This window comes from Chenopodium quinoa, unplaced genomic scaffold, assembly GCF_001683475.1.
Source record: "Chenopodium quinoa cultivar QQ74 unplaced genomic scaffold, ASM168347v1, whole genome shotgun sequence".
Taxonomy (NCBI): Eukaryota; Viridiplantae; Streptophyta; class Magnoliopsida; order Caryophyllales; family Amaranthaceae; genus Chenopodium; species Chenopodium quinoa.
Window position 1 is genome coordinate 3615556 of NW_018745413.1, and position 21854 is coordinate 3637409.

At 34.7% G+C, this 21854-nt stretch overlaps 2 protein-coding genes and 1 long non-coding RNA gene across 8 annotated transcripts; all 3 read right to left on the reverse strand.

The window, feature by feature from the left end:
* Positions 1-336: 336 nt before the first annotated feature.
* On the reverse strand, positions 337-8241 carry LOC110713353. Of its 6 annotated transcripts, XR_002509878.1 has the most exons (6): positions 6803-8240; positions 4584-6716; positions 4331-4491; positions 4140-4202; positions 3826-3960; positions 337-876 (listed from the first exon to the last, which is right to left on the reverse strand). It is a non-coding gene; the product is annotated as an uncharacterized LOC110713353 (long non-coding RNA). The 6 variants fall into 6 exon arrangements; XR_002509876.1 differs by having other exon boundaries at positions 4140-4491; positions 6803-8241; XR_002509879.1 differs by having other exon boundaries at positions 3826-4202; positions 4405-4491.
* Positions 8242-8405: 164 nt separating this feature from the next.
* LOC110713377 lies at positions 8406-10503 on the reverse strand. Its single transcript, XM_021891831.1, has 2 exons — positions 10230-10503; positions 8406-9983 (listed from the first exon to the last, which is right to left on the reverse strand). The coding sequence occupies exon 2, from the start codon at positions 9663-9665 to the stop codon at positions 8964-8966; it is 702 nt and encodes a 233-aa protein (XP_021747523.1). The 5' UTR covers positions 9666-9983; positions 10230-10503; the 3' UTR covers positions 8406-8963.
* A 3838-nt stretch (positions 10504-14341) lies between these two features.
* LOC110713351 (proteasome subunit beta type-2-A-like) lies at positions 14342-21280 on the reverse strand. The gene is made up of 3 exons (XM_021891805.1): positions 20977-21280; positions 20741-20864; positions 14342-14892 (listed from the first exon to the last, which is right to left on the reverse strand). Exons 1-3 carry the CDS (start codon positions 21270-21272, stop codon positions 14533-14535), a joined length of 780 nt encoding a protein of 259 aa, XP_021747497.1. The 5' UTR covers positions 21273-21280; the 3' UTR covers positions 14342-14532.
* Positions 21281-21854: the final 574 nt, after the last annotated feature.

A 21854-nucleotide genomic window follows, 5' to 3' on the forward strand; every position in this document is an offset into this window, starting at 1 on the left:
TTCAATTCTCATGAATTTTCAATTCCCCCATTTTAGAATGTCAACCAAATAAGGCCTAAGTATAGATTGTTACCTCCCCTAGCCTCCAAGTGCATATCAACCAACAAATAATGGCAACACTTTGTATTACCCTTTCTCTTTATTTGTTTACATTCCATTTCCTTAACGTTAATCATACCAACATGCACTTTGTAGTCGTATAATGCGAGGCTCAGAATTCCAACAAAGTAGAGTAGTAATAGGGATCTGTAGAATGGAGATGGTGAGATGTTCACTCAACCTTCCACGATTCTCAGACAAATTAAGATTATCATGGTGATAATTGAACCAGATCAATCAATTTGATAACCATTTCAGCATTAATGATAACAGTGGGGTAAAATCTCAAGATGACAACTCCAAAGTAAGGGCATACAGTTTTAAACATGGTAAATCATCCTGTTACATTACAGCTACCACCTTCTGAAAGTATAAAAGACACATTTTTCACTATTGAACAACTACATACCCTCAGGCAGAAGCAGAAATAGCAGCAGCATTTGCATTTGCATCTGCAACAACCTGATCCTTAATGGATTCGCGCCAGGCAAATTCACAAGCTCCATCCTTATCAACAATTTTGATCACAAAATTAGGTGGAGCTACAACCAGCCTAGTCCTGATCTCCACTATGCAATCATCAACTAGTTTGATGGCCTCATCAACGGACATATCACTACGGTAATGCCTGTCCATCATGGAGAGAGCAAAGTAGGAACCATAGCCGAATGCTGCCTTATCTACCTTGTGAAGAGTTGCTATGTAGTCAATAAAGTATAGTGATGGTCCAGTATCTTGGTCAAAACCAGCTAGAATTATGTTGACTTTGTATGGATTCTGCAAATAAACAACGATAAGTGTCAAGAGACTACAAGTGATCAGATTGTTCTTTGAATGGAATTCGCAAGTTCAAATAAGCCAAATAAAGTGAAGGAAGCATTATGGAGGATGGAGTTGGGAATAGAGGAAATCTGATCAGGGGAATGACAAAATAGAGACATGTGCTGTATGGAAAAGGCATAAACAGTTTCAGGGGAATATATTAGAAAGTTCTCTTCTAAAAATAATGATTACACAAGAAATTATGAGACCATAACGGAAAAAAGCATCAAAACACAGCCTAATTTAGAGAGAAAGGAAGAAAGCCAGACTAAATCCCCAATATAGCTGAAATCCTATTTTTAAGCTCACACTACTATTACTTCTACTACTACGACAAACAAACAAACAAAAAAAATAAATATGAAGTGTTTACATCCTTAAATTGAGTTCTACTCTCTTCTATTCAGATTCCTATTTATGTTATTATGGTTGTTATCAAAATTACAAACAAAATCCCAATTTCAGTAGCAGAAAGCTTTTCAATTAAAAGCATTACACATATTATGCAATGTAGATGCTCAGAGAACCTGTGGTGCATCAGCACCAAACTTAAAACTAAATATTGAAACTATATATTGAAATAATCAAACAAAGTCAAAGCATAATATTGAATTGCATAAACTTAGCAAACTTGGTGGACAGTGAAATTTGAAAGGCATGAATAACAGAAACTTCTAACAATGGCTATAGCAAAGTATGCATAATCAAATAGAATATATGCACAACATTTTACCAATAGTAGTTGTAAGCATAAATGCGGCATCCCATCCACCTAGCATAATGATAAATGAGATATATGGAACATTTTAATCATCTGACATCCCAAGTCATTTCAAAATAACTACTCACATAAACACTCATCGATAGAGGTTTAAGAGCGTGGATATGCATATTTGACACCTTGATAGAGGCTCACATCAATCAATTCCACATTTGAAAGCCTTGTCAAGGTAATGAAGAAAATTTGGGCAACATTCTACTCCTCCCTTATCAGCAAAACCACAGTGGCCCAAATCTCATATACGTGATATAGAGTCTTAATAATCAGTTACCAGAGACTACACATGTTGACTGACTTGGACATCTCAGAAAACATTAGAACACAAATCCTCCATCCACCCAAAATTTATCTTAGTTTGGACAGCACTTCTAACAGAAAAGGTAGGGGTGGGCCAAATATGATCAAATGTCATAAAAAAAGGATATAGAAGGATAGTAAAAGTAAGAAAGTGTAGGAAATGTGAGAAAAAGTTTATGTGATGAAAAAAGGTGGATCCCACTTTACATGAAAGCTGATTTTAACAAGTAGGTAACCAGAGGATATATATATATAGGTAGCATGGCTTAAATAGTTGATGATTCTTATAATTTCTATCGTTCTCCTTCCCTCCTCCCTTCTTTATTTGACATGGTAGTAACACTCTTGATCATTCATCACAATCAAAGTAACCTTTACACCATCAGTAAGGCAATAATCATCTCCATCAACTTTTACTAAAAGCCCATCACATTCTTGTCCGTCCACTCAAATCCCATACTCCTCATCCGACCATCCCCAGTGCCCACCAGCGCGTAACTGATGCTGCTGGAAACATGATATAAGGAAAATACTAAATTTACTAGAATAATCACAGTAGGAAATAGTCCTGTTAATCAAAGTTTGATTTTTGTTATAAAGCTTACTCAGCAGAGTCAGCACTGGATAATGGTAAGGGGGCAAAATGTTCTAGTTGCATCAGAAACCAATCTAGTCTGGCTCTATGTTCAGAAGAAAAAGTGGAATTGCCTTCTGACGGTAGTGACAAACAGCGTTTATGGAAGTTACAACATGACAATGCATGTCCGGATAAACAGGGAATAAGTTTTAAAGGGGAAACTAATCTAGTCTGGTCCTATGTTCAGAAGAAAAAGTGGAATTGCCTTCTGACGGTAGTGACAAACAGCGTTTATGGAAGTTACAACATGACAATGCATGTCCAGATAAACAGGGAATAAGTTTTAAAGGGGAAACTAATCTAGTCTGGTCCTATGTTCAGAAGAAAAAGTGGAATTGCCTTCTGACGGTAGTGACAAACAGCGTTTATGGAAGTTACAACATGACAATGCATGTCCAGATAAACAGGGAATAAGTTTTAAAGGGGAAACTAATCTAGTCTGGTCCTATGTTCAGAAGAAAAAGTGGAATTGCCTTCTAACGATAGTGACAAACAGCGGTTGTGGAAGTTTCAACATGGCAATGCATGTACAGATGAAAAAGGAATAAGTTTAAAAAGGGCAAAGAAGAAATGGATGAATGAGAAACTTTGAGTGCTTAAGATAGATAATCAACGAGGATGAGTGACTCCTTCTACATTAACACTTTATTTGAATTGAGGGAAATGAAGGGATGTATTATCCTTCATTTGTATAATAAATGAAGAAGGGAGGGGAATGGAGGAATTGAATTGTAAGAAATTGATCACTTCAACAATTGAAAAGATATGACAATAAAATTCATCACTTTCCCTCCCCTTCTTTTCCTTCCTCTTTCTGTATCCAGACAATTTGTAATAGTGTGTTTTGGACACACAAATATTGGAAGGAAATTTAGGGAAGAAGAGGGAGAGGAAGAGGAGGTAAAGGAGGGGAAGGGAAAAAACTCTTTTGCTCCCATGATTGGATAACAGTAGAAGTGAGAGAAAGTGAGGGAGAAGACGTTCTAGGTCTTATACATTTTCCCTTTCTAACTATTAAAAAAATAATTAAAAAAAAGAAGATATGTTTAAAGAAGAAAAGGGGGCAGCAATTGTAAATCTATGAATTGCAGAATTTCCAGCAAAATTTGCAACATAATTTAAACAGAAATCAAATGAAAAACCGAGGAAAAGAAGAATATGATTAAAACATAAAGCAGATATTGGAAACCTGGAAAATAACGGTGGCAGCATAGGCAATAACGGGGCTGCGATGTGATGGTGCTAATGACAGAGGTGGTCGGAGTTATAATCTGACATTTGGTCTTCAATGTCATTGATTATTATTACCAATATCCTTCCAAATCTGTCCAATTTTGAAAAGATTTGTTACATAAATCCCTCCTAATCCCTTCCATTCATTTCCCTCACCTCCATATTTTTATCCGAACAAAAGAAATTGCATCGATCGCTCTCCCTTCCCTCTTTTTCCTTGCATTTCCATTTATCCAAACACACTGCAAAATATTTTGGTAAAAATCTCACCAGCATAATGCAATTAAGAAGCTTGATCCACCATTATGTATGCTTTGAATCTTCAAGGAAAACCTGCAGCAAAGAAAGGTTTGTGAGAATAATAAAAAGACTGACTCCATTTGTGAAATTCAACTAAAAGTAACAGCTAAAAGACTACTAAAAATTAGCTATAATACATCCATCTACACAAGTAAACTCACAACTTTCCTAAAAAACTGCTCTGTGTTATATTGTATGTCCTGTTCGTTTGACAGGATGTAATAGGATATCATACATCATCAAACCTAAAAACACCACCTCCAACATCAACAAAGCTTGTTGGATCACTATGGAAGAACGGCTGACAACAAGCAAACAACCCCTGCAGAGAAAAGGGGGAAAATTCATTGTTCGAAAGCGAAAATTGAGCGACCAGAACTTCAAGTGAAACAACATATATATGCAAATGATAACCTTTTTGTTTAGCAGCATGCTGCCTCAAGATTATATACGGAACTCTCAGAGCTTCTATGCTGTTTTTTTGGCCCTGTATAACAATGACTTGCCAAAAGGCATTTAAAACTACATACAATCATAATTCAAATCAAAGTAAAACTAACATGACTCAGAAGAATCTAAAGATAGATGTACAATGTTCTTACAATATGCTTTTTTTTTTTTTTTTTTTTGAAACCTAACACCCCTCACTCTTAGTTTGCTCAATCTTGCAAACTTTATATAAGAGCTAATTTCCATTTTAGGAATAATTGTAAGAGATTTTTCTATAAGAGAGAAGATGTAGCAATTTAGGTTACAATAAGCAAATAGAAATTTGATAGTAAAGCCTGAACAATTCTGGGATAAGTAATCTGATAGACTGATACCACAATTTAACCCAGCCGCCAAGCTCCCTTTCTTCCTTTTAAGGACAAATAAATTACCCCTGCAATTCTTTCACACACAAACAGACAAACACACACACACACACACACACACACAAAAAAAAAAAAAAAAAAAAAAAAAAAAAAAAAACAAACAAACAAACAAAAACGAAACAAAACCCTACCCCTACAACTGTTACAAATAATGCCTTTGTTATACCTTCTTCCTCACTACCATCTCAATCCTCACCCCAACTAATCCCCAATTATTGCAAGCAGTTATTCCAAATTATGATAGTTTATAATATAACTGAATTTATTATTAGCACACAGATCTAAAATAGACATCATCATTTCCCTAATACTTTGTTTTTAAGAAAAAGATGAAAATTAAAGAATGGACAGGAAGGGAAAAGAACAGGAACAATAATCCCATGTTTGGATAAAGGATTTGGGAAAGGATGGGCAGGAAGAGGAAGATATCAAATTTCCCTCCAAAATCGGAGAGATTTGGAAGGAAAATGGAGCTTCAGTTCCCCTTCCCATTCCTTTTTCCGTCCTTTCCCTTCTTTTTCCTTTTACCTTGTTCCCAAAATTCAGAATTTTAAAACTTGGCTAAAATGCCAGTAAGTCCTATAGCATCACAACTTTTGTTCTTTCCAAGTTATTGCAAACAAAAGAGTAACTTCTTCAATGAGCTAAGAACCCTTGTGAGAACATATTTATCTCCGCAAGCCAAAAGTATGAGATCATCTTCACAGAGATCATGACATACAAAGCCGCTCTTGTAGCTTCTACAGCGGTTACGTTAGAAGGGTGAGCTGAAAAGTCCAAGCTTCAGGATCAGCTATGCTAAAGATGAAAATAGTTGTTGGTTACTGAACATAATTAATCAAAAAGACGGGAACTGTAACAATACTCTGAGGCATATCAAAGCTTCCTTCAGAAAAACTCATACTTTCAATAAAAGATTACATCCCAAATGTTCTTCCATACAACAGTTTAAATTGAAATATAAGCTTAAAACAAAGCTAGTCTCATTCAGTTGAGATGAAATTATAATATGAATACTGTTATTCTATAACTTCCTGCTGCGATGCTATTTAATTTCCAAGAACATGGCAATACAATTTACTTCACCTATTATGGCACACAAGGTAAAATCAAGAGTGGCCCCTGAGTTAATCAAACACGCAATTTCAAACATTAATATACCCCTAAATTCGATTAAATTTAGGACAACTGTTTCCAATAAAAAAGGAATTGTTGGCTTGTTGCAATTAAGATGGGATATATTTTGGAACCTTACAATATTTCCCCCTCATCAAAGTCCCCAACTTTGATGACCTAGAAGATACCAGTGTTCACCACTTCAAGTGAAATCAAAGAAGCATACATCCAACAGATTTCTCCACCAAAATCCACAAAAAATCACACAACTCTGACGAAAAACCCTAACATAGCCAACTTCTTTTGTACTCAAATCGCAAACTTCATCGCATCCATAACAGTTTATAACAAACAAAAAGCACAAGAAATCACAATACCTTCTAGTTTGCTTGAGCATATCAAAGATCTTAGTCTGAAAAACATGGTCAACAACTTCAAACACTAACACCAGTCCCACTTTGCAGCATAGAGAAAACATCAACAACCATGACAGCGTACTCATCCACAAACTCCCCCAACAGCAACCCCATCACCTTCATTGGAACTCTTTCTCTTCCTGCAAATTCCCCCCACAAAAAATATAATATGGGTTACCAAATTGCATCAATCAAAACATTAAGTCACAAATGAGGGGAGATTTACCTTGTTTAAACATCTTGAGAAGAGCAAGAGAAGAGATGTAGACTTGCTTGGAAGTGCCGAGAGTTGGCAAATCAGGTACTTTGTGAGGCCAAAAAAGGAGGATTTATGGGAAAGCACAAGATTCAAATAAAAACTAACTTCCCATCCTTGTTTTTTATATTGCATGGTTGTGATCAGCCCATTTCATTCATAAGTTGTCTTGCTTTTGGGCAATATTATAGATATGCTTACCACTTGCAGCAATGTTCGAAAGGTAGATACCATGAACGCCTAAATCTCCCTGTTTCTTACTTTTATAACCATGATACCTAAAACAAACTAAATTTCCAAACCAAAGAAAATTCCTACATATTGCAAAGTTGTAATTACTCCATCCATCACCCTTTAAGGAAGAATAAAAAAACCAATATATAGAAGCCCAATTTATATGCATAATGAGTAGGACAAAATTTACCGGTTGAGTTCTTCGTATGTATGAATGACTTGTAAATGTAATTAATATAATGATCTAAGCAGGAATGACAACCCTGCGGGAAATACACCAAGGGAAAAAAAACATACTTTGGACTTGCTTCAAAGTGTATTTATTCACTAGAGACCTAAACTAGACAAGTCAACTAATCCACGTCCAATGTTATATAATTAACTAGATAATCTGGTTGGATTCAATGCAATACACATGGACCAATCCAATAAACAAGAAATACACTCTAGGCATTGAAGGAAAATTAATATCTTCTTTTAGGGGTTCCAATTGTTTGTAGTGGGACTTGGGTATGCAACTAGGAAAGATCATCCCTTTGGCTTGTGTATGTAACAAAATTCAAGAATTTGAGGATCCAACTGTTCTTTGAATTGCAGGGCATCATGAGTCAAGGGAGAAACAAGAAATGAAGAACACTTTTAATATGTCTATATATTATTTCCCTGAACCCTAGAAGATTGTTTGACTTTCCCTTTTAGTGCAGATAGAGAAGAAGTTGTACAATAGACTAAAGACTGCAGCAATATTGCAATACTAGAAACTGTGGAAAAGCGATGTATATAAAAATTTCATTCAACTATTGTTCTATAACACTTTAAATCACCATCATACCAAGGGCTAATTTCTATGCTACGTGGACATATTAGTTTATGCACAAGAGACCGACACAAAATTCTAAGAACAAGTATATGACATCATATTGGACAGTTGGTATAGTATAAGTGTGTAACAGCCATATGACATCATAAGTAAAAGAGGGGGAAGATGAGTAGCCAAGCAAACAGAGGCCTTCAAACAAACAAATTCCATCTAGTGTTCTACACTTCATAAGTGATGCCCCATGTATAAATCAGTCTCAATATAATATTTCATAAACACTAATACCATATCATGTTTCATTCATCATAAAAACGATACTAGATCTTCCCCATTCAATTATTTGGAAATAAAAAATAAATTTTTTTTATAAAAAGTAAATAAAAAATAAATAAATAATAATAATAATAATAATAATAATAATAAATAAAAAAATAAAAAAAAAAAAGAAGAATACAATAGTAAGGTATAAAGTGAGTTAAGGAAAGTTAGGAACAAAAATGAGAAGGTGTGCAATAGTTGTGAGCTAGGGATAATCTAATGAAACCTTTATATTTAAGAAAGCAAATAGCAAAATTATTGAAAATCCTCATAACCATACAAGAGAAACGCACTACCAAATTGAAGAGCTTAGTTCCTAATAAAAAAAAATACATGTGATCAATAATTACATAGCATATAGCACAAATTTATGATGAGCAAGGTTACTGACTCTTTTGTGATGAATAGTTATAAATTATGTGGAAGTTGAGGAATTACAGTAGGCCATGCAGTCATCAGAAAAGAGTCAGCTGAAAAAGAGAGACGAGGCAATGTGGGGTGTTCAGGTATGTCAAAATCACCAACAACTGACTGACTCTTCATATTATAGAGCACAAACTTCCTTCTTCTACTGCTGCAGAACCATTTCATAAAAATGATCTCTCCGTTGGTTTGGCTGGAGAAGCAAACAAGCATATTTAAAATGGGTCCTTTTATAAGAAACTTCAAATCCCACTTGCCAATGTCATAGTCTGTAAGTTCATAAACTGAATATGTCCCTCTTGCAATGCCCGAGTTCTTCAAACTATAGGTAGCCATTCAGATACGCCCTTCACTTAGCTCAACACGACTACCATTATGTGCTAATTCTTCAGGGATGGGAATTGAACTACACTTGTAGGGTTCATTTAGTGGATCATATGCTATAAGGCATGAACCACCATTCCAATGGAACATCCCTTTGTAGACAGCAATTGTACCATAATCATATAAATCAGTATCATAATCAGTACCATACATCCCCGTCGATTCTCTCGATGGCCAACTTGGACCTGGCGAGCAAGCTACACAATATACGCTCCAACAGCCAGTCAATGAGGAAAAAACACGAGTGTAGAAAAACTCATCTTTTTTCCACCTTTTCTTCTCAACCTCCAACACAACAAACTCAACCTTATGAGGAAGGCGAGTGTCCAAGGCATAGCAAGTGAACCCAACATAGTCAACTTTAAAACTCATTCGACGATCCAACTTAGGAATTCTCAACCATTGTTTTGTAAGTGGATTACATACGTAGTATTCACTTTGACGGTGGGATGACTGTGGAGATGATGTACGCGACATGATTAATTCTCCCTTGCATAATAATAAGCCACGGGAATTCCTCACTAATCCAAAGCTGGTGAAACGATCTTCCAAATTGAACGGAAAGAAACAGAAAGTGAAATCAAAGAATTTACCGGTTGGATCAGAAATTGGATATTGATCACTAATGTTGGGTGGATAAAATACGAGGGGCATTGGTAGATGACCATAATGATCTGATACACAATCATCCTCAAGATAAACCTGATAAATTATAAGATGATCACGTAAAGGCAAGTTTTGGCGTCGTCCAATGAAGGAAGTGATGAAGCAAGGATGTGATATTAAAGCCAGTCATCGCTTGGAGATGCACTTACAACGGAAGACGCATTCTAATGGAAGTCTAATCAAAATCTCAACAATTTCATCATCTTTCAGATCCTCAATTGTTGTACTACTAGTACTTGTTGTTGTTGATGCAAGTCTCTGTTTTTTATATGGTATTATGCCTGTAGAATACATAGCTAGCTCCTCCTAAATAAAATAACAAATAATTACGCGGATTGAGAAGGGTTTGAATTTGCAAAATAATAATAAAAATAAAATAAAAATAACAATCCAACAAACATCCAATTGTAGTTGTTAGTTGATTGATCATCAGATAAAAACTTTAATATAATTTAATAAAATTGAGGGTTGAATTTTCAGAGGAAGATGAAAGGGGAGTCTTAATTTATTTGGAACATCAACTACGGAGTAATCAACAAGAAACAAATTTACCTGTTTTTTGGCCGAAGACAATAAACCCGACTTTCTCTTTCTAAGTGATGAGGATAACCATCACCGCTTTGCTTGCGTCACCGTTTGCTCGCCGGCTTCTTCTCCGAGTCGTCGCCGGTTTCTAAATGTTCCGTTCCCTTTCCTTTGCTGCTCTTTGTTATGTTTCCGAAGTGTTCTGGTTACCGGCGCTCACCTTTAATAGGCGTTTAATCCCCTTTTCGTGCTTACCTCTTTAGGTTTAGTTTTCTATGCGGTTTTGAAAGGGGTGAGCAAAAATTTAGGTACCCTAACTTAAAATCGGAACCTATAAGGCTGGGTAATAAAATTTTAGACCTGAAATCTGTAAGGTACCCTGTAGTATAGGTTCCCTATAGGATACATAAAATTGAAACCTATCATTTAAGATCAAGTTTAAAAGCCATATATCAAAATTGTATAAAAGTTGTTACCTACCTCTCTCCCTCTTATTTATTTTTCATCTTACTCTTAATGGATTAATTAATGTTAGGGCATGTTCTCATACATTAAATTTCTCATACATTAAATTTCAGTTCAGTTTATGTCTAATGATATTGTTAATGATATAAAGTCAAATTTCATTCTTTTTAAGCTCTTTTATTACAATGACAATAATAATAATAATAATAATAATAATAATAATAATAATAATAATAATAATAATAATAATAATAATAATAATAATAATAATAATAATAATAAAAGAGAGTATCTCCTTTCTCCTTTTCTTCATTGGGGGAATTAGAGAAGGATGTTGTTGCGTTGCTGAAGCGGGTATGGGGCGCGTTGCAGGGCTATTGGCTATGGTTTTCTTCCTTTCTCCTTTTCTTCATTGGGGGAATTAGAGAAGGATGACGTTGCGTTGCTGAAGCGGGTTCAGGCGTTCGCTAGGACTCAGGATATTGGAGCTCGTGCGGCTGCTCACATCTTTAACAGGATTGGGTTCGCTATAGCTAGAGGGGTGGGGGCCCAGATTGTATCTCGGCTCCCCACTAATTTCTTGTAAATCTTTTGACTTTGTAGGTTTTTGTTATTTTATAATAATAATAATAAAAAAAAAAAAAAAATAATAATAATAATAATAATAATAATAATAATAATGAGAGTGGTATACAGTTGGGGAGTTGGCTGTGTTTAATTTCGTTCCAGCTTCTACTTTTCTTTTTTTTTTTAATTGTGTTAATTTTTACAAAGTGTTTTTGTGTTCTTGTTTCAAAAAAAAAAAAAAGTGCTTTGTGTTCTTTTGTCATAATAATATTTTATTTTTTAATTAAATAGTATATGTTTTTAAAATGTTTTGGGGTTTCATGTTTTTAATATATTTTTCATATTTATTATAATTATATAGTATATTTTTCTTAAATATTTTAATATGTATATTTGTATATACACATATGTATAATAATAAATAATCAAATATCACTAATCCGTAGTTAAAAATCACTAATTAATAAGTTCAGTTCAGTTTATTTTCAATTCAGTTCAGCTCCCTCCGTTTTTATATGCTTGCTCCACTTTCCTTTTTCGACCGTTTTTAAATACTTGCTCCATTTCCTTATTTGGAAATTTTGTACAATATTTAATTAATTTTTCTCACATAGTTGACCCACCATTAATCATATTTTATTAATTTCATGTTCTCTCTGCTCTAATTTTCTCCACTATAGCTACTTTTGCTTTTTATAATTTTTTATAATTCCACCTACCCTACTACCTCCATATTTTATTATTTTCTCCTATTTCTCCTAAAACTCCGCGCATGGAGAAATGGAACAAGTGTTTAAAAACGAAGAAAGTATTAATATAAGTATTTGTTATTACAGCCAAGTAACTATTAAGCTTACTTTGAAAGACAGGGTACCCTGTTCCGGAACCGAAACCTATTTTTAGGAACCTGTTGCAACAGGTTCCGATCCCGGGTCTCGAGATTTTTACAGGGTACCCTACTGTGCTCATCCCTAGTTTTGATACTCTTGTTTTAATATATGCTATTGTGTACTCAATCCGTCCCATTATTTTATGCATATTTCTCCAAAAACACAGTAATGAAGAAAAATGTTGAAGGTAGGAAAAATATATTATTAGAAAGCTAAAAAATAGAGAACATTGTATGGGAATAACAAAAGGTTAACAATATTATAATAATGGTTTTTTGGGTATGTATATGTGTATTTTGTATGAGAAACATAAAAAGTAAGTATTAATTATGTGCTATTTTAAAAAACAAGCACAACATTTTGGGACACCCAAATAGGAATAAAGGCACGAAATAATGGGATGGAGGGAGTACTATTTATAGGTTGATCTGTTGAACGGGTCGGGTTCGAGTTGGGTCAACTTGAGTCACGGTTATTTTGGGTCGGGTCACTCTGGGTGTCGAGAAATGCTTAACTCTAACCCAAAGTGTTTAGAACAATTTCATTTTTTTTGCTTATTTTTATTTATTTATTTATTATTTTAAGCTTAATTTGCTATTTTTTTTATTTTTTTCTCAATTTTTTTAGTGATCATTATCACCATGTTTTTTAGCCATTATATACTACATAATTATGATTGTCGACATTTCACCAAAACACATCCAATTCTAAGATTTCTAACTAATATATAACAAACTTTCCTACCTTATAAAAAGTATAAGAATACTGTTAATAGTGCATGGACATTTATATCCCTAAAAATGTTCTTTTACATAAATGCCCCCATTGAATTCAAAAGCCTTAAAGTTGTTTATATTCCTTTTTTTTCTATTTGGAATATAAACACTATCTTATGGAGTACAAAAATTTTAAGTGTGTATTTGTATGATGACTTGTTAAATTTATTCAATTCATATCAATAAGTACTTAAAAATTACTATGCAAATAGATATAATGAAATATCATGAAATAAAGCATCAGGCATAAAGGCCACCGGTGATAATTCTCCTCAAAGAGCTAGCCATTTGCGCGCATCGAGTGCGTTAAAATCCCTTGTTAAAATAAAACTTTTAAACATCCCAAAATTTAAGAAACAACATAATTATATAGGTGGACTATAATATCTCTTAACATAATATCAGTAGACCTATCAATCAATCGATGGTATGACTCTGATGTGGGTTATACGGATGATTGGTGTAGGAGGTGATTGGTGTGGATTTGAGCAAGAGTTAAATGAGATGGACAAATGAGAACGAAAGCGATGAAATAATGAATGTGCGATGGTAGACAAACAATCAAACTTAGTTAATAAATTAATAATAATTTTCAAATAAATGAACTTATTAATTTAAAAAAAAAGAAAAAAAACCCATAAATTCGAACTAACTGGTCGAGTTCGAGTCGGGTTTGACACGCAAATTTATTGGTTTAAAGGGTTTGGATTATATCGTGTTACGAGTCAAAAAAAAAACTTTGTTCAAGACCCACAAAAACGGGTCGGTTTGAAAATTGACAAATCTATGATAGGTTGTGTATGTTCTTGTTTTTCCTTCTCTATTGGGAAAATTTGTCAATTGCAACTATTTAAAAATTGTATTTTACAAAGTGCAGCCATTTAAAAAAAAAATTGCAAATTGCAGCAATTTTTTTTTTTTTTTTTTTAATAAAAGAATTGCAAATTACAACTCAAAAGTAAAACAACTTGCCACTTAATTTTTTTTTTTTTTATCAATTTGCATGCTGAAAAATATTTTGTTAAGGTTTTAAGGGTCATTTTGGCTCTTAAGGATCCGAATTGAGTTTGAAATTAGCAAAAACTTAATGCAAGTTATTCAATATTAGATCAAAAAATATAAGCTTAACAAACAAATTTTGATCAAGCTTTGACCGAGCTTGTTCGCGAGCACTTCACAAACGTATCGGCTCATTTACACCCCTACATATCAACCAACAAATAATGGCAACACTTTATAATACCTTTTCTCTTTATTTGTTTACATTCCATTTCCTTTTCGTTACTCATGCCAACACGCACTTTGTAGTCGTATAATGCTAGGCTCAGAGTTCCAACTAGTACAGTGGGAAGGCCAAGCAATAGGGATATGTAGAATGGAGATGGTGAGGTGTTCACTCAACCTTCCACGATTCTCAGGCAAATTAAGATTACCATGGTGATAATTGAATCAGATCAATCAATTTGATAATTGTTTCAGCATTAGTGATAACAGTGGAGTAAAATCTCAAGATGACAAATTTAAAGTAAGGGCATACAGTTTTAAACATAGAAAATCATCCTGTTACATCAACACTACCACCTTCAGAAAGTACAAAAGACCTATTTTTCACTACTGAACAACCAGATACCCTCAGGCAGAAGCAGAAACAGCAGCAGCATTTGCATCTGCAACAGCCTGATCCTTAATGGATTCACGCCAGGCGAATTCACGAGCTCCATCCTTATCAACGATTTTGATCACGAAATTAGGTGGAGCTACAACCAACCTAGTCCTGATCTCCACTATGCAATCATCAACTAGTTTGATGGCCTCATCAACTGACATATCACTACGGTAATGCCTGTCCATCATGGAGAGAGCAAAGTAGGAACCATAGCCGAATGCTGCCTTATCTACCTTGTGAAGAGTTGCTATGTAGTCAATAAAGTATAGTGATGGTCCAGTGTCTTGGTCAAAACCAGCTAGAATTATGTTGACTGAGTATGGATTCTGCAAATAAACAACAATAGGTGTCAAGAGACTACAAGTGATCAGATTGTTCTTGAATGGAATTCGCAAGTTCAAATAAGCCAAATAAAGTAAAGGAAGCATTATGGAGGATGTAGTTGGGAATAGAGGAAATCTGATCAGGGTAATGACAAAATAGAGACAAGAGCTGTATGGAAAAGGCATAAACAATTTCAGGGATATTAGAAAATTCTCTTCTAAAAATAATGATTACACCAGAAATTATGAGACCATTATGGAAAAAGGATCAAAACACAGCCTAATTTAGAGAGAAAGGAAGAAAGCCACGCTAAATCCCCAATACTAGGGCTGAAATCCTATTTTTAAGCTCACAGGGGCATCCTTACTACTACTATTACTTATACTACTAGGACAAACAAACAAAAATAAAATAAAAATGAAGTGTTTACAACCTAAATTGAGTTCTACTCTCTTCTATTCAGATTCCTCTGTATGTTATTATGATTCTTATCAAAATTACAAACAAAATTCCAATTTCAGTAATCGAAAGCTTTCCAATTTCAGTATAACCCAATGTAGATGCTCAAGGAACCTGTGGTGCATCAGCACTAAACTTAAACCTTAATATTGAAGCAATCAATCAAAGTCAAAGCACAATATAGAATTGCATAGAACTTAGCAAACTTCTCGTCAAAAAAAAAAAAAAAAAAAAAAAAAAAAAAAAAAAGCAAACTTGGTGGACAGTGGAATTTGAATGGCAGGAATAACAGAAACTTCTAAAAAAAAGTAACTGGCTTAGCAAAGTATGCATAATCAAATATGAAGTAGCATATATGGACAATATTTTACCAATAGTAGTTGTAAGCATTCAATGTCGCATCCCATCCACCAAGCATAATGACAAATGAGCTATATGGAACATTATTATGAGTACCATCTCTAAACTTAACAGTACCATCTGACATCCCAAGTCATTTCAAGACAACTACTCACAGAAACTCCCAGCAAAAGAGGTTTAAGAGCGTGGATATGCATATTTGACACCTTGATAGAGGCTCACATCAATCAATCAACCAATTCCACATTTGCAAAGCCTTGTCATCAAGGTGATGAAGAAAATTTTGGGGAACATTCTGCTTCTCCCTTATCAGCAAAACCACAGTGGCCCAAATCTCATATACGAGTATTGAGTCTAACCAAATCTCATAAACGAGTATTGAGTCTAAATAATCAGTTACCAGAGACCACGCGTGTTGACTGACTTGAACACCCAAGAAAACATTAGAACACAAATCCTCCTTCCATCCAAGATTAATCTTAGTTTGGACCGCACTTCTAATAGAAAAGTTAGGGATGGACCAAATATTATTACTGTCATAAAAAATGGCTATAGAAGGACAGTAGAAGTAAGAAAGGCAGGAAAGGCAGGAAATGTGAGAAAAAAGGTTATGTGATGAAGAAAAGGTGGATCCAACATTACATGAAGACCGTTTTTATCAAGTAGGTAACCAAAGGATATATATAGGTAGCATGGCTTAATAGCTGATGATTCTTATAATTTCTATTGTTCTCCTTCCCTCCATCCTTCTTTATTTGACATGGTAGTAACACTCTTGATCATTCAACATTCATCACAATCAAAGTAACCTTGACACCATCAGTAAGGCAATAATCATCTTCATCAACTTTTACTAAACCTCCATCACATTCCTGTCCCTCCACTCAAACATACCCCCCCCCCCAATCCGACCATCCCCAATGAAACATAATTTAAGGAATAAACAAAATTTACTAGAACAATCACAATAGGAAAATATGCCTGTTCATCAAAGTTTGATTTTTGATATAAAGCTTACTCAGCAGAGTCAGCACTGGATAATGGTAAGGGGGCAAAAGGTCAATATATGTTCTAATTGCATCAGAAACAAATCTAGTCTGGCTTTATGTTAAGAAGAAAAAGTGGAATTGCCTTCTGACAGTAGTGACAAACAGCGGTTATGGAAGTCACAACATGGCAATGCATGTACAGATAAACAAGGAATAAGTTTTGAAAGGGAAACAAATCTAGTCTGGTCCTATGTTCAGAAGGAAAAGTGGAATTGCCTTCTGACGGTAGTGACAAATAGTGGTTTTGGAAGTTTTAACACAGCAATTCATGTACAGATTTAAAAGAAATTAAGTTTAAAAAGGGCAAAGAAGAAATGGATGAAAGAGAAACTTTGAGTACTTCAGATAGATAAACAAAGAGGATAAATGGGTGTTCAATAGCATTTAACCTTCAGATGCTTTCAAGATATTTACCTCAAATAAAAGAATATACTACAAGCAGCAGGTGTCAGATTTAACAGCTCAGATGCCAATTCTCTGGTCGCCTTTAGTTGATTATATTGTAATCTATCAACATAATACTCTATTCAGAAGATCAGAACCACGACTGTAAGTGGCAGAATCAGAAACCCATTTCTCAGTGATGAGTTAAGGGTGACAACGGAGCCCCACCTGTTTGTGAACTATTAGAGCTTGATTCAGTCAAAATTTAGTTCGATGAGGCTAGACTCGAGTTCGAGTTCGGCTGTGGGAAACTTAACGAGCAAGGACGAGCAAACCCAAGCTTGGCTCAAAAAGCTCGTGAATGAGCTCATTTAAAATATACTTCTTATATCTAAACAAATTTATAAATTAATTGAATCATATGTCATTAACAAAAAAGAATAATTAAGTAATATCCTTAAGATAAAATAATAAAAATAAACCTCCAATCTCTCTCTCCCTGGTTCCATTTGTCCCTCTTTGTTTTCTCCACCTCCCACTACTTCATCTCTTCTCTTGTTGTTGTACTCTTGTATTCTACACCTCTGCAATTGATCCTATGTCTTCTATCCTCATTGTTTCATATTCTATTACCGTAATTGTATGGCTATACTTCCTGACCTCTCACTTTTTTAATCATTTTAAATTTTGTTTGGGACAAGAAACGTGCATAGGGACACAACTTCATCACACAAGGAAACTCAAGGGTTTAAACTTTTAAAACGTAGCACTACAGTCACCATTGTCAACTCTCAAAAGTCAAAACCAAGTTTGAAATTGAGCACAAACCAAGCTTGAATTCGAAGTTTCTAACCCAAGTCGAGTATATTAAAAGACCAACAAAATCACAAAATTGAGCCCATGTTTTTGAAGCTCGAGCTGAACATTTGTCTAGACTCACGAGCTCGAGCCGAGCCCATGCTTTTGAAGCTCATCGAGCTTCGAGTGCTTTGAGGTAAACGAGCTCAAAACAAGCCTATCACTATTCGGGCTTGGCTCCAAAGTTTACCCCTAGTGATATCATAGAACTTAACAAGGGAATAAACAAAGGAGCACTTTTTATCAACTAAATTTATTTTAACCAGACAAGCATTAATTCAACCATGAGCTAACTAAATACATGATTACATGAATGTCCTTTTCTTTTTCTTCAATAGTGGAGCAGTTTCTATAAACACAATTGCCTAGAAATTATATGGCAAATTTTACTCTTGAAGTAATCTTGATAAAAGATAAGATGTCAAGACAATACATTGTCGCAGCTTTGGCTCTTTTGAGTTGATATATTCACATGTTGAAATTGTAATATTATAATGGTTTTAAATAAGATCAAAGCTGCAACATCAAACTCAGTTGCCCTCAAGATTAGCAACCCAAAAGGAAAAGTAAAGAAGAAAAAAGTGCATGGCAAGTTAGCTAAGTATGTACACTATGTTACATGGACTCGGGTACGTGTGTCGGACACGGATCCGTGTCCGAGTGTCTGATAAGTCATTTTCCAAAATTTTAGGACACGGGGACTTTGTCCTACATTTGGACACGGGTGCAGGGACACGGCACTTTCATATTTTGCAAAAAAAAATATACATTACAAATTATTTCAATATATCATTAATTTTCTCTGTCTAATACCTAGGAAATTAAAATATAATATTATTTTAAAATAATTTAAAATGGACTAATTTAAATAATACAATAGCATGACAAACAATATAGATTAAAAAATACTCGTAGTAAAAGTATGTAGTAATAAGTGTACTGTAGTATGTGTAGTACAACTTTTCTTATAAATTAAAAAAAAAATTAAAAAAAAAAACAAGAGTTGTAAAAGATATGTACTGGTATAAAAGAGAGAGGATGAGTGGTCAAAAGTCAAAGGACAAATAAAGTAACTAAATTCAAAAGCTACCACACAGCTCCCACTTTTCCACCCTTATTAATTAAGGTTTGTCCCACTTTTCCATCTTTACCTCACTGATATCAGAGTAAATACCAAAAATTCATTTTCTCTTGCTAATATCAATCAACTCATGTCGGAAACAATGGAGTCTGCGAAAAATTTATACCAACTCATGATTTCAAGCCGACAGCCTCTCTCTCTCTCTGAAGTATCCGAGTGCACACTGCCAAATCTAACATTCGTGTCCGTGTCCGCGTCGTGTCGGGTCGACACGGACACTACGGGATTTTGGCCGAGTCCGGTGAACATAGTATGTACATGTTAGTAGCTTCCAGACTGCAGTGGCTGTTGTAGTTTTATGCTTATTTTCGTGAAATTTTCCTTTCAACCAAACAAATATGTTACATATGAAACTAAGCATCCTACGGAAAAAGTCACATGTCATGACAACCTTATTTCCCAACCCTTATAATTGTTATTAGAAGCTATTCTACATCCACCCTCTAGATGGCATGCAGAAAAACAAAAGATGTATTCTGGAAACAATACAAACCCAACACTTTTGCTACTCATAATTGCACACGTAAAAAAGAAGATAACAGGTTTTCTTTAAGTCTATTTGCTACGATCATGAAGTGAAGCTAGTTAAAAATATCTTTACTTTCAAAACAACTTCTCTATATATAGAAACAGAATAGGTAAGAGGATTTCAAAATAATTAATTATGATGCATTTTTCACTTTTCAAAAATATCCTCATCTATTTAACCCATTATTTTATTCAGCTAAGAGAGGTAAATAAAAATGCAAGGTGAATTCAGGCTTACATTGCATGAATAAAAGAGCAAGAAGATGGAACTTTTATGTCAAGTATATTCAAAGATACGTCTAGGTATTGAAGCATGACGAGCAATGAGCCCCAAAAGTAGAGAAAAATTAAGAATAGACATATCAGCCTAATATATCCATACAATCCAATCATTATTTACACCATTTTGTAAAACCCTATGGCAAAACTCTGAGCAAATGAATAGAAAAGCAACCTAAAACATAGCCTATAAGCAAAGTATTGATCAATAGTGTGATTTATAGCTGCATAAAATGCACAAGAAATGAAAATAAGTTCAACCAAGCATAAAACTAATGCAATTTATCAATGTTTTGGCGTCAAGTGAAAAAAATGAGGGAAAACTAACAGGTTACTTGACTAACAAAATCTTAGCTTTGACTTAGATTGCTTTAGGTTATGACCCTTAATTGTGGAAGTATGTCAATCTTCCTTTGCATAATAGTCTACATCAACTCACTGCATACAACTGTACCAGCCAAATATAGCTTAATGAACCAAGATAGGTTCTTAATCACCCTTATGCAGACCTATAATTTTTTGGGTAAACCTTTGGACAGCGATTTAATGTAATCCACAATATATTCAACCCCTCCACCAAACCGCCTTCTCCGACTAATACCCACATAGGCCACATTCACTAACTAAGTCACCAATACTATAACAAATTCAGGATCACTAAACAACACTAACCCTCAATAGCATCTCCTCAAATTCTAAAATTCACACGCAATCATCTTACAAACATTCAAATCAAATTGAAAAAACCTCGAATTTACGAAAACCCAGAAAATGTTAAAAATGCCCTTATACCTTTCTTAAGGCAGTAGCAAGTTCACCCCGTGTGAAATTAGCAGCAGCAGCAGTGGTCAAAGGGATGCCATTTCTGAACTGATACAAAGAAACATTCTTCTGAACAAACTCCGTGAATTGAACTCTGAAAATCAATCAAACAAAAAATCCAAACAAAAATTTCAAATTAAACCTCAAAAAATCACAAAATCAACGAATTAGTTTTGCGAAAATGGGGGGAAATTAAGAGATTGAACCTATCGCCGGCTTCACCACTGGCGCCCAAAAGCTTGTGAGAATCGAGCTTCATGATCTTGTCTTCGTTGGTTTTGTGCACCAAAATGCTGTTAACTGCCGATGTATCTGCTGCAATAATTGCGAATCCATTGCCAACTAATCCGAAAACACACTCCATTTTTGCTCGATCTTTGAATCTTGGGAAGTTTTGATTTGGGGAAAAAGAGGAGGAGTTGGGGAATTTGGTTCTTGTAGTGTGATTTGAGTGAGAAGAAGAGAGAGAAAGAAATAAAGGAATGCTTTTGTACTTGTTCATTTGTTCTTTAATTTGGGTGAAAAAGCTTCTTGAGGAACAAGTTTGCTCAAAGTTGGGAACTTGGGCAGGTAGGACTCGTAGGAGTGTAGGACGTGGACTAGAGTCTAGAAGTGAAAATAGAGAGAGGGCTAGATAGGATCAGCCCACAGGTAATGCCGTGTGCAAGAGGTTTGATCAGTGCGAACTATTATTGTTGTATTTGTTGGAAATAAATAAAGAAAATTCAAAGGGTCAGATATGGGCGCCCGATTGGGGGACATTGTCCGACCGGGCGCGAGAAGCGTTGTAAAATTCTAGAGTTTATCGCCTGATCAGGCGCGAGAAAACGTCAGGAAAAAGGGAGTGTTCGCCCAATCGGGTGCGTGTTTGTCCGTTTGATTCCAACGATTCCCTTGGATTCCTCATTATTTCCTCTTCTTGTTTGATTTCTTGTAACCCCCCATTTATGAGGTTGATTATGGTGTTTTAATCACCATAATATTTCTGATTTCATTTCCTTGTTCATAGAAGATTCCTCCATGATCTTTCATCTTCTTCAATCATTCATTTCTATAAATTGGAGGATTTTTTTATTTTTACACA